The 12,781-nt window shown below is 52.1% G+C and overlaps 1 protein-coding gene across 1 annotated transcript; it reads right to left on the bottom strand.

The window, feature by feature from the left end:
* Positions 1 to 366: 366 nt before the first annotated feature.
* Positions 367 to 5,021, bottom strand: AIFM2 (apoptosis inducing factor mitochondria associated 2). Its single transcript, XM_053949046.1, has 8 exons — positions 4,800 to 5,021; positions 3,838 to 3,953; positions 3,034 to 3,153; positions 2,596 to 2,688; positions 2,218 to 2,326; positions 1,881 to 2,033; positions 1,361 to 1,561; positions 367 to 828 (listed from the first exon to the last, which is right to left on the bottom strand). Exons 1-8 carry the CDS (start codon positions 4,972 to 4,974, stop codon positions 674 to 676), a joined length of 1,122 nt encoding a protein of 373 aa, XP_053805021.1. The 5' UTR covers positions 4,975 to 5,021; the 3' UTR covers positions 367 to 673.
* Positions 5,022 to 12,781: the final 7,760 nt, after the last annotated feature.

The raw sequence follows: 12,781 nt of genomic DNA, 5'->3' as shown, positions 1-12,781 counted from the left end.
AAAAAAAAAAAAAAAAAGGAAAAGAGAAGGAAAAAAAAAGCAGCAGCAGCATCTGTAATTCAGTGCTTGCCCTATCACAACCAACAGCTTTTCTGACAGAAGTTTGGTGCTATAAGTGATGTAATTAAAGCAGCTGAGGAGATTTTTACACAAAGCTGAATTATATTCTGTTGAAATCCAGGCTTACCATATCCCCTTCCAGGTTTTAGACAGGCATTACCCTGGCAGCACTGTGAGCCATTCTCCCTGCAAGCTGCAGAGCAGACGCCAGATCTGTAAAAAGCAGGTCCTTCTTAGAAGAGCAAGAATAGAGAAAGCCAGGGGAAAAAACCTAAAAAACAACACATTACAAACAAACCACGGATGTTCTGAAAACCACAGTGTTTATTGTTACAAATCAAGGTAAGCCAAGCTTGTTGCTCAGAGCTCTCTCAGCGAGGGAGTAAAAGAAACTTTTCTTCATTGGTTTTTATTGTGGGAACTTCTGTGCAGCTCATTTGGGAAGTGCCTCCTTCCCCTTCACAGCAAGGCAGGCACCCCTTTTATGTGTCACGGTGACAGGTGGCCTGAGGAGGTGCTGCAGAGGACAATATCAGTCAGTCCAAGCAATAGATGTGCACCCTCACCCCCTTCCAGTTGCTGTACTCCGTGCTGGATTGTTACTGGTGCCCTCTCAAGAGGGCATTGTCTGTCCCATCGTCCTCCAGCTCTTGGAGACGAACAGATCCCAGCTCTTGGCAATGGTCACCAGGAGACGTCCCACATAGTAACCATTCACCTGGCCTACACCATCGTTCCTGCCCATGGAAAGCAGGAATGTTAGTGACCCTGCAAAGAAGATGTAGAGGTGTAAGTGAAGCAACTGTTGTCCAGCTCCCCTGCATCCATGTGGAACAGCATTCAGCATAGTTCTGGTAAGTTTACATCAGTGCTCATGAAGAAGAAGACCCATTACCCAGCTAGATTTTTGAGACCAGACTGTTCAGTTTGTGTTTGTTGTAGTTTAAGGGGAGAAATAAGGAAAAGGGAAGTCATCATACTCCCGAGATTTAATTGGACAGTGAGCAATTTTAAGAAAAGAAAATAAGTTCCATGAATAGCAGGGTCCCACCAGTAGATTGATCAAGACATTAGTGAAGAAAGAACACGTTGTGTGGTAGACTGATACAGGTAATTAATATCTACACTGTGTCTTTGGCAAGGAGTAATATGAAGCCTGAGCTACAAGCTGACATTACCCCAATTTTGAGTTTATTCACAGTGAACTCAGTGAGTTTAGAGTCTCACGAGAGTTAAGACAGCTGTTCCTTGTGGGAAAGCAGCCCAACATCTAAGGCCAGGTGCTAGGAGCTGACCTTACCTGGCTCGTAGGTTTTGAGAGGCTTCTGTGTCAGGCTGTTGATGATATTTGTCACCACGATGTTGGCGTGGAGCCCAGCATGGTAGGCCATCTTGGGCTCTTTGACATCTGCACAGTCCCCAATGGCATAGATGTTCTCGTAGCCTTCCAGCTGGAGGTGCTTGTTAACTTTCAAAGCACCATTACTTGCCATTTTGTCACCTGTTTTGCCAAACAGCAGGTTTTTAGAAGCAGCTTTGTGTTGCTTCTTGTGGCCTGAGACCCCAAAATTCTGCTGATGTAATTGACACAAAGCGAGGGGTTGTTTTTCACCCTCTTTTCTACGTGTCAGGGAAGAGATGCTTTTTGCCTTGCTGTAGTTAATCACTGCAGTCTCGTGCAATGCATCATCCTTTGATATTTCAGTAGAATCACCCCCACAGGTTGTACACAGTCCATTCCCCACCTCACACCCCTCGGGCACCACACTCTGAAGAACTGTTGCTTTTTCCCACCCCATGGTTTGGGTTTTTTCACTTACCAAATGCAGCAGCATATGCAGAAGAGTTAATCTTTATCCCTGTGCACAGCACCACCATGTCAACAACCACCTCGGTGCCCTTCTCTGTCCTCACTACCATGTCTTTCTGGAACTGGTTTGGCCTGAGGTTTTCTATGTCGCTGACCTTTTCACCTGTTGCAACAGAGAGCCCTGGGTCACAAAGCTTTGCTAGGCTGTGGTTTCCAGCTAACCCAGAGAAACAGTAATTCAAGGGAGCCATGTGTAACCAAAAAAAGTCAGAAAGAGGACATCAGGAGATGCTTTGGCTAAAGGAAGAGCAGCTTGTAGGTGTTCAGAAGCATCGTTAAGGACATACTTAACAGAAGCCGGACTCCTTTCCTGAGGAGAATCTCTTTTACCACCTGGCGGACACTGGGTAGCAGCTCCACATCAGCCAGTGCAGTTTTTGAGTGAATGAGGATGACCTGTTGGGGACAAAACAGCAAATGGGGACACAGGAACAGAACAGGACTCACTGCGTGCAAGGTGGGAGCAGCTCTAGCTGGTGTCCCTCCACCCTAATCGATTCCTGCAAGAACAAGTCAGGAAGGGACACCTAGTGCCACAGTCCTTGCTGGTGGCTGGCTATAGGCTCAGCAACCAGATGTGCAGTCATCTCAGGCACCTCCAGCAGCACCATCACGGAACAGTATCAGAACCAGGATGAAGGTCATTGTGATGAAGATGTTCCTACCTCTTTGCCCGGGTACTCCGTTTTGATCTCGGCAGCCATCTCCACTCCAGCAGCACCACCTCCCACTACCAGGATGCGCTGAGATTTCTCAATCTTCAAGAGAAAATTTGTGTTACAAGAGAACTGCAAAGGGCAGGAAGCCTTCAGTCATTCCATGAACATTCTGGGACACAGCACAGGCCCAACAGCAATAAACCTCTTAGCTCATTAAGAGGCAACAAGAAGAAGTGCCCTGTGCACTCTTCCTGCCTACCCTGTAATACTGTTGAGCATTTCAGGTTTCCCCTTGTGCTAGAGAAGCCATGATGAGTTCCTTGTCCTGGCTGTTCCCAGTGTCCCTTTCTCTTAGACACAGCTGGCTCCAGATAGCCATAGTGGTATCTGGGACAGGGAAGCTGAAGAAAAGCAGGCAGCACTTCCTAAGAGTTGATTCCTCACCTCTTTAACCATGTCTTCATAGGTCTGGATGGCACTTTCCATGTCAATGACTTGGTTGAACTTCCCAGGGAATGGCCCATCACTGCCTGTTGCAAGAATGAGATGGGAGTAGTGAAGCTCCTGGGAGGGCAGAAGGTAGAATGGGATATTAGACCTCTTAAAAGCAGAGCCTAGAACGCAGTGGTTGCCTCCTAGGTATTGGTCACTCATTCCCTCATCTCCATCCTTTGCTGGTAACCAGGAAAGTACTTGTCACTGTCAGGAAGTGACTTTAGGAAGAGACCTGGTCCAGGTCACACCAAGTAACTGTCCCTCAAGGTCTGAGCTAAGCACGATTCAGGTGAGTTGAGAGATTTAAGGTAATTAAAGAAATTTAGGTAATTAAAGAAATTACTTGAATAACTTGATATTTATGCTGGACACTCACAGCTGGTTCCAGAGACTAACTTATCTCCTTCACTCTCTCCTGAACAGAGGTGAGATGCTCTGGCTGAAAAGAGTGATTGATGCTGCTGCTCTTGGCTCTTCCTGAAGTTAAATAAGGATCTGAGCCCCAGGTTTAATTGTTGAGCTCTAAATCCAGCTCTAAGAATAAAAGCTCAGCTGAGCAGGAGATGGGGTTGGGTATTTACTGCACACCCACATCCCAGCACAGCTGAAGGCCACTTAGCTCGGCTGGAAGGGATGGGGCTGTGCAGGGAAGGATGCCAAGTTCTTCAGGAGGATGGAACACACCCTGCTGAAGGCTGGCTGCCTGCACTAGCAGGTGATCCCATAAGGCATCCAGGTCATTGCAACACCCACCTCACCATCACTGAGCACAACTTGTTGCCTCCCAGGGTCTATGGCCACGACCTTGCCTTGTCGGAAGCTGTCCCCAAAGGTGACTGAGTAGGAGATGAAAGTCTTCTTGGCAAATCCTGTGGGAAGAGGAGACAATGGGAGAGCTCTCCTTCTCTGGAGGCTAACCACCCCCTCTTTTCTTCTCCCTTCATGCTGTCCTTGCTCAGACAAAAGCATGGAATGCATCTGGGACTATGGGCTGGACTTTTGCTGGGTGTTATCTCTGCCCAGCAAGGAGCTTCAGGACCTTTGCCTCAGATCAGATTACACCCTTGACTAGATGGCTTTGTCTCTGCTCCTCGTATCTCCTCTACTGGTTTACCAATAACTGTTTCAGTGGTCCTGGCAGTTTCTGGCTGGGTGTCAGAGGCTTTTTTCAGTAATCTGCCTCTCAGACCAAACTTTTGCTGTCCTTTTAATGCTTCTTCCCAGCCTCGAACATGGTACTTTATCCCTAAATTCCCCAGTGACTAATAGGGTTGGCCCAGCCTCCACCTGAGGGCCCAGACAGGCCTGAGCAGCTTTCTGCCAGGGTTTTATCATCCAGGGCCTCGGTGCTCTGATGCTCCACATTTCAAGGGCCGGGGACAGAAAGTGATTGACTCACCCCTTCAAGCTGCTTTGCTTTTAGCTTAGTCACCTTCTAAACTCTTGAAATAAAAAATAAAATAAAGGGGGAGGAGGGGGAAGGGGGGGGGGAGGAGGGATGGTCTGAGCAGTTTTTGCTCGTTTTTCCCAGTGGATGTGCAATTAGCTGAACCACAGATGGGCTGTGGATCCTCCCGGTGCCAAGTATTTGTTTTCCAGACGGAAAACATCGAGTCTTTCACCATCGCAGGGCGGAGAAGGCAGTGCGAGCACCGCGTTCCCTGCCGCTCCCCGCGTCCCTCGGCAGATGGGACAGGGGCTGCCCGAGCCCTTACCGCTCTCCACGGCGGCCCGGAGCGCGGCCACGTTGTGATGGAAAGCATCTCTCACGTCCACCAGCACGAAAGGGACGGCCCAGGACTTGAGCAGGCTGGCGGCCGCCGTCCCTCCGAAGCCGCCCCCGACCACCACGACCCGCACGGAGTCGTCCAGGGACAGGCGGGAGCCCATGGCGAGCGGCGGCTCCGGCGGGGCGCGGCGCGGGGGCCGTGCCGGGGCGCGCTCGGCCTTCCCGGGCGGAGCTGCGGGCGGAGCCGGGCTCCTGGGCGCTGAGCCCGCTGCCCGGGGCTTGCGGAGCCCGGCGCTGCGGGGCAGGAGAGTCGCGGGCACGGAGTGGCTCCTGCCAGGCGAGCAGCGTGTCCCGAGCGCAGAGCGCTTCACCTGCCCTAAGCCCCCCGCCTACATCCCCCCCCGCGAGAAGGCATCGAGGGTTTTACAAACTGAGGGCTCTGCTCAACTTCACGAGGCTGGAGGATGGTCCACTCCACCCGAATAAACAGCCTCTCGGAGAGGGAAATTAAGATTACAGAATTACAGATTCAATTAGGAAAAGACCTCTGAGATCATCGAATCCAACCTATGACCAAACCAGCACCATGTCAGCCAGACCATGGCACTCTGTCTTTCCTTAAACAACTCCAGGAATGGTGAATTCACCACCTCTCTGAGCAGTCCTTTCCAATTTCTAATCACCCTTTCTGTAAGGAAATTCCTCCTGATGTTCAACTTAAACACAGAAAACGTGTATTTGCTCTGAGTGGAGCAGCAAAGGGAGCCCAGAGATGGCTGTGCAAAAGATCACAAAATCTCAGAAAGGCTTGGGTAGGATGAGACCTTAGAGGCCATCTGGTTCCAGCCTCCCCACCATGGGCAGGGACACGAGCTCAGCATCAGCACGGTGGAGACAGAGGGACATAAAGAGGGAAGGGCTGAGGAGGTGGCAAAGGGCCCAGGAGAAGGGGAGTAGGGGGTGGAGAAGGTCGGCGGTATAAACGACAATCCAGATCGTGTTCTTCCACAGCGGGAAGTTGCCCCGAAGACTTTCAGCTCTTGTGGCATTCTGGATAAATATAGCTGCTGGCCCTTTGGGTAAAAATAGCTGCTGCACACACTGCGGTGCTGTGAGCTGGCAGAACTGCTCCTACACTGCCCTGCCCCCGCCCTGCTCCTCAGCCCTCCCTCAGCGAAACACAGCCCGCTGCCAAAACCCCCTCCCAGCAAAACACCCTCCAGCCTTGGGGGTGGGAGACGACGAAGCAATTTTCCGGGAAAAGCAGGGCCTGGACTCAGCATTGCCGCCAGAGGGTGCAGCCAGCTCGATAGCGGGGACATGGGACACGGTGTCCCAGTCCAGCGCATCCTTGCCTCGGCCACAGGAGGGGCTCGGGGACTGGGGAAGGAGGGTGACAAAGGGGTCCACAGGAGCGGGAGACGTTCCCGCACCCCATGCTCTTCAGCCTGGAAGAGAGCTGGGAGGAAAGGGATGGAACAGCCAACAATAAAGCTGGAATGGAGAAGGCCCTTGATGGGAAAGGCCATGGCTCCACTGGAGTACACCCCGGGAAGGTTGGGGCTGTTTGTTACACAGGACTCAGCTGGAAATGCTGCAGTTTTCAATAGGAGAAATTTTTTATTAATCTGTGCAATATAAACCTTCAGAGCTGCTAAACACCTGTCCTGGCTAGGAGATCCGGGAGCTATGAATGTCCAGAGGCTGGGAAATACCCCCAGGGTAACAGTGCTGCAGCTCTGGTGCCTGTCTTTTCTCCTGGTACTGGAATGGTACCTGTGTGAGGAGGCTGCTGGAAGAGCCTGGCAATGGCTGGCTTTGGGAAAGCACAATTCACTGCAAAAATTGTGAAAAACCAAACCCACCTCCATTTCTAAAGGGATGAACTCTGCAATTTGAATCTGGTTTAAGCTCTTCTGTAAAATTGCATGGACACCTTGCTTGCTTGGCACCCCTTGTGTGTGAAGCCATCCCAGTCAGGGCAGGGTTCTCCTTACCTGTATAACTTCCTTGGTGTGTCATCTTGCTGGAGCAAAGCTGGATCAAAGGCCCATTCCTAGCAGATAAGGATGCTGAGAATGAGTTCCTATTTCCCAAATGCTGCTTTCTGTCCCCCTTCCTCTGCACCTTTGTGTCCAGCTCTGTCTTTTCCAGAGGCAGTTTTGGGCTTTTTATGACAGGCATTTTCCTGTATTTTACAGCACATGCCCACTGCTGGGAGCAATCCATTACTCCAGCAGTACTCTGTAAATTTCCCCTGTCACCTGATGTTTTCACCCTCCAGGTATACTTTCAGGTGAACCCAGTTGGACAATAGAAGATCAGGACAACCTTTCAAAAAAAGGAGTAAAAATCTTCTGGTCCAGTGAGTTGGAGATGCACCAACAAGCAAGAAAAGGTCACTGGCAAAAAGATTGCCCAGAGCAAACAGGGAGGGTAAAAGGGGCCTTTGTGAAACCCTCACTCCCAACCCCAGGCAAACAGGAAGAAACTTGGAATACCCAAAGCTGTGGCCAGTGTGAGCATTCAGTGTGCAGGTCAGAGCTCAGGTTTGGCAGGTGGGATGTTTGGATGATACTTCTTCAGCTGGGTGCACACAGGTGGTGAAAGTTCATCAGCCTCAGACAGGGTTTTTTCTCCTGCTGGTGGCTGTGGGGGGCATGGACAGCTGGGCAGGCCCGGGGCAGTGATTGCCCTGTCCTGCTCTGCCCTGTTGCAGGCTCCCTGGATTTCTCCTCAAAGCTGCTCCATGGAACCCATGCTCCCTGCAGGATGGCAGGGGGAAAAGGTGTAGGGAAGGGGCTCTGTGAGATGGTCTTGTCTCAGTTTGCCACTGTGATACTGCCAGCATGGGCATATGTTCCTGTCTGTGAGTGCTCTCCTCAGCAGGTGTAATCCAGCATCATCCAGAGCTGAGAGACATCCCTCTGAGGATGATTAATCCATGGATGGGTACAACAGTGCTGCCTGGGGAGACCTTAGGATGCCACAACTGCCCCTGCTCTGCACTGGCCCAAATTCCTGTGAGCCTCTACATCTTTGTCCTGCCCTCCCTGATCATCAGGGGAGTTTGGCATCCCTAATTTTGCAATAACCCAGACAGACTGGAAGAGGGATAACATTCCTCCCTTCACCCTCCTCTAGGGAACAGTTCTCCCACCTGGGCCAGGCTGAAGGCCTCATCCTTCCCTGCCAAGCCTGAGCTGCTGGAGACTGTTTCTGGCTCACAGCCATCTCTGCAAAACCCAAAATCCTCTCCTGTATCAGCAGCCTCACACACCACATTCCCTCTGCCCACAGACATGTCCTGCACATTGTCCTGTGACAGCCCCAGTGGCACCAGGGCAGCTGCAGCTCTCTGGCTGTGCCCCTGGAGGCTTTGCTTCGGGGAAAGGAGGATTTCAAGTCTCCCAGGGATGAGGGATTGCTCTAGTCAAACTGCCTGGCCCATCCTTGGCCCCCAGCTCCCCATTTTGCCTGGGTGAGCTGGTTGCCCCCCATGCCTCAGGGAGCTCTGCTTCAGCCAAGGTGGAATTGTGTCAGTTCAGGGCAAAGAATCACCTGGAAAAACCAATTCAGACAGTTCTTGGCTGCTTTTAAACATCAACACAGGCTATTTTATACCTTATACATAAAAATCTACTTTTAGCAGAAATCAACAAGGTTCCACTTACATTTATACTCTTCCCAACAAACCTATTTTTTCATTTCCAGTTTTTCAGTGGCTTGAGAAGACAAGCTGCTTCCCATGGATGACAGCACCAAAATCACCCTATTTTGGTCAGGCTGGAGCAGTGATGTGTATTTATAGGCAGCATCTCTGTACATGTCAGCCCAGAAATTGGTCACAGATCCCAGCCAGAAAAGGGTGGGAAAGCCCCAAGGGTGAAATGCAATGGTCGCTGCAATTGAAGTGGTCTTTGTATCCATGAGAAGAGCCACGGGGAGCTGGGATCTCCCTCCATCCCATCCCAGGGCTGTGCCACAAAGCTGTTCTCCTTTTCCCTGGGATCACAGTGTGCTCTGTGCCAAGGTACTGCCCAGCTCCTCTTTTCCTGCATGATACAGCAGGATGAGTTTGCCAGGCTCAGCGTGCTGTGGTGACAGGCTTCACCTCACCTGCCATCGCCACCTGCAAACTGGGGCTCAAACCAAGGCAGGTTTGGGGGAAATGGGGATGGCCAGACTCATGTCAGCCCCTGGCATGGGGTGAGCAGGGACCAAGCAGGGCTGTCCTTCCCCTTGGAGGAAACCCCAGCTCAGGCAGCTCCTGAAACTGCCTCTGGGTTTTGTGCCATGCAGATCTTTCCCACCCCTCCAGAGCCAAGCATATAGCAGACATTGGGAATTTTACAGGAATGCCATTTTGTGGGATTTCATCCCTTATTGTGATGTGATCCAGGCAGGTGCCAACAAGAAACTTTATCAGCTTTATTCATGTCAGATGCCTGGCTATAAGGATTGCAGGGATCTCCTTGGAAATCCTCTGGCTCCTCCAGCAGTGGAGCCCAGAGATTGAGAGTGTGGTGGCAACTCTCTTTTATGGGATAACATGGTTTGTGGCATTAATCCTTGTGGGGTGGTAGAGAAGCATAAAGGATGCCAGTGGCTGGGGTTTCTTTGGGAAAAAGGAGAGGGCTTGTGCAAGCTCCTTTGCTCTTGGGGCAGCTTTTGAGAAAGAACAGCTTTCACTCCTGATGTGGGGAGTTTTCTTCCCCTTGCCCCCCAGACTTCATTACAGTGAAAGCAGAGCATAGAATAAAACTGTGTCCTGAAAAAAATGGGCCTCACAGACAGGCAGCCTTTGTCCAAAGGTGTAATTACAGGATAAATATGGGATGCAGACCAAGAAATGCAGTCTGGTCAGGCATGCAGTCTCTTAGAAAAACACAACAGAAAACAAGGTTGTCATTTAATGCTGAAATGTCCACATGTGCTGCAGCCCTTGTGGGTCCCTCGTTGGCCTATGGATCTCCCCACTGATTCGGTGTTTGGATGTTTGGATGGTGCAGCTGTAGCCATGGACCAGCTCCCTGCAACAACCACACCAAGCCCCCACGAGGGAGAGAAGGAAAAGGTTGATCCAGCCTCCAGCAGAAGCCAGTGGGGCTGGGTGAGGGCAGGCAATTGCTGGTGTGATGGATTTCCTTCCCTCCAGCCCTGTGCAGAAATCCCCTCTGATAGGGCTGCGAGGACACATGGGGGATTAGCTCATCCGATCCCATTAAATGGAGCTGGAACAAGTGAGGAGAAGGGTATGGGGGGTCAGGACAACCAGCACAGCAGCCACCTCTTCTGCTGTTTGGGAGAAACCTCATGCCAGGCTGGAAAAAGGCCTTTTTATGGATTGCTGAGGACCTGCCTGGTGGCTTGGCTTCATGGCCCAGCAGGGCCACCCGGGTGTTAAACTGCAGGGCATCTAAGGTGGCATTTCAAAGACTTGCCCACCTTGACCACTCTCCTACTTGGCACCAGCAGCTTCTACCTCCAGCAAGAGCTGTCTCTCCACAGCAAACCCGGCCATGCCAGCATGGCCCCAGGCAGCTCTGAGTGCTCTGAGGGGGAGGCAGAGAAACAGCAGGATGTACCTGCTGTCCAAAGTCAACTCCGGATCAGACTGGCAGGAGAGAATAATTTCCCAGAAAGATCCCATTTGGAGGGAAACAGCACATCCATAATTTGTTCAAGTTCTCCTTGGTGCTACATCATCTTGTGTCACCTGCAATGACCCCAAGGAGAAGCAGTTTTGGCTGGTGGCCCTGTCCCACGGGACATGTGTCCCCTCACTGCTCTGGGCTGCTTGTGGAAAAGGTCTCTCTGGTGATAATTAGCATCACCCCAATGTTCTCAAATTCACCCCAAAGCATAGCTGCAGCAGGCTGGGAGGTGAGCCTGGAGGCAGTACAGCTGCAGGTTTGGGTTCTTTTATTTCCTTATTTTAAAACAAGCTTTAGTAGTGCTTTATTTCAGAAAGCTTAGATCTTTTGAAAAGAGGATTGATTTTTTTTTTTTTTTTTTTTTTTGTCATTGGTGTCTATGAGAAAGGGTGAGGCTGCATCCGTTGCAGCTCCTGTTGTGGGCTTCCTGCATGGTCTGGATGCAGGTATGTCCTTGCTCTGAGGCAGTCTCTTGCTATGGCTTTCCCAATCCGTGCTTTCCCTCCCAAATCCATGCCTTTCATCCTCTACGGAAAGAGCCAGGCAAAGCCTGGCAGCAGCCAGAGCAGGCTGAGCAGGAGGCCCCTATTGTGGGGGGACAAACCTCCCCCCAGCCAGCTCAGGGGGAATTCAGCTGCTCCAGCCTCGAAGGAGCCACGTCCCCTGTGGCTTCCCGATGCGCCTGGAGTCCGTGGGTTTAATGGGAGCAATTAGCCCTGCGGAAATCTGCATGGGTCGGGGGTATGTTTTCTCTCTGTCCTGAGACGTTTTTTGACAGGAAGCTGGAGGGTGTCCAGGAACAATTGCTTATGCTTGGCTAGCAGTGCTGGGCTGGAGGCAGCCAGGGCGGAGGCAGCGCAGGTAAGAACAGGCATAAGAACATCGCCGTCCCCTCTGCAACGGTGTAGCCAGCAGGAGCAGGGAGGTCATTCTTCCCTGTACTCAGCACTGGTGAGGCCAAACCCTGAGTGCTGTGTCCAGCTCTGGCCCCTCAGTTTGGGAAGGACGTTGAGACGCTGGAGCGCGTCCAGAGGAGGCAGCGAGGCTGGAGAGGGGCTGGGAACACAAACCCTGTGAGGAACGGCTGAGGGAACTGGGGTGCTCAGCCTGGAGAAAAGGAGACTCAGGTGACTTTGTCACTCTCTACAACTCCCTGAAAGGTGGCTGTGCTCAGGTGGGGTTGGGCTCTTTCTCCAGGCAGCACTGACAGAGCCAGAGGACAGTCTCGAGCTGCATCAAGGGAAATATAGGTTGGATATTAGGAAAAAGTTTTTTACAGAAAGGCTGATGAAGTACTGGAATGGTCTGCCCAGGGAGGTGGTGGAGTCACCACCCCTGGATGTGTTTAAAAATAGACTGGATGTGGCACTCGGTGCCACTGTTTAGTTGAGGTGTTGGACTCGAGGATCTTTAAGGTCTCTTCCAGCCTAGTCTATCTGTTCTTATCTGTTCTGTTCTCTGGCCTCGGCTCAGCCCAGCTCCCGCTTCCCTCACTGCTTGTTTTCCATGCTCCTGGATTTGCCTGTCCTTGCCCCCTCTCCAAGCCCCGAAGCGCCTCCACCCGCGGCGTGATGGGAGGGGGATGCTGGCCACTCTCCAATGTCCCCTCTGCGGCTGTGGCAGCTCGGTAGCTACTCACCCCTCATGCTGTTTCACAAACAATTACCCTAAAATTATTTTCTCTGCAAAATCCCACCTAATGGTGCTTTTCCAGAGGCGTTTACCAGGACGCTGCGTCCAACTTCGTTCCCCCTCATGCTGGCTGAGCTCTGTGGGCTTCGCCCAGCGCGCAGCTGCGGAATATCCATCTGACCTCAGTGACCCTGCTGCTTTCCCAGCAGGAAGCTTCCAAACAAAACCCGATTCACTCAGCAGCCCCAGGGCTGCTTGTGATGCCGAGTGCTGCGTGTGAGGCGGGGAGGAGGCTGACGCTCTCCATCGCCTGTGAGCGATGAGGGTTTGCCAAAAATCTCCACTTTTGTGCCCTTTCCCCATCCAGCTGGCACCGAGCGCCCTGAAATCACACCTTAAAGCCTGATGCAGCCCGGCCCTGCTCGGAAAACCTCCGCAGCCGGGGCGGGCGGGCGGATGGCTGCCCGGGGCTCCGGTGCGGCTGCTCCCCGCCGGCCGGCCCCGCGCTCCTCAATGCCGCCTCTGTTCTCCCTCTTGGGTCAAAAACGCGGCTTTTGTGAGCTCAGCCCAGCCGCAGCCCTTCGCCGGAGCCCCAGCGCGTTCCTCCCGGCCGGCAAAGCGCAGCCCAGCTGTGGCCAGCTGCCGCCTCGCTTCATTTATTTATTTTTGCTTTTGGCCA

The sequence above is a fragment of the Vidua chalybeata genome, chromosome 8, assembly GCF_026979565.1.
Source record: "Vidua chalybeata isolate OUT-0048 chromosome 8, bVidCha1 merged haplotype, whole genome shotgun sequence".
NCBI classification, from domain to species: domain Eukaryota; kingdom Metazoa; phylum Chordata; class Aves; order Passeriformes; family Viduidae; genus Vidua; species Vidua chalybeata.
Note: the sequence above shows the minus strand (reverse complement) of the source record. Positions and strands in the feature narration are given on the sequence as shown.

What these genes read in the sequence shown, in the direction of transcription:
- AIFM2 (XM_053949046.1), bottom strand. Translation starts at nt 4,974, where the DNA reads ATGGGCTCCCGCCTGTCCCTGGACGACTCCGTGCGGGTCGTGGTGGTC. An exon ending in ATGAAGACATGGTTAAAGAG is followed by an intron (nt 2,689 to 3,033) that starts GTGAGGAATCAA and finishes TTTCTCTTGAAG; the next exon opens with ATTGAGAAATCTCAGCGCAT. An exon ending in CGGAGTACCCGGGCAAAGAG is followed by an intron (nt 2,327 to 2,595) that starts GTAGGAACATCT and finishes TGTCCCCAACAG; the next exon opens with GTCATCCTCATTCACTCAAA.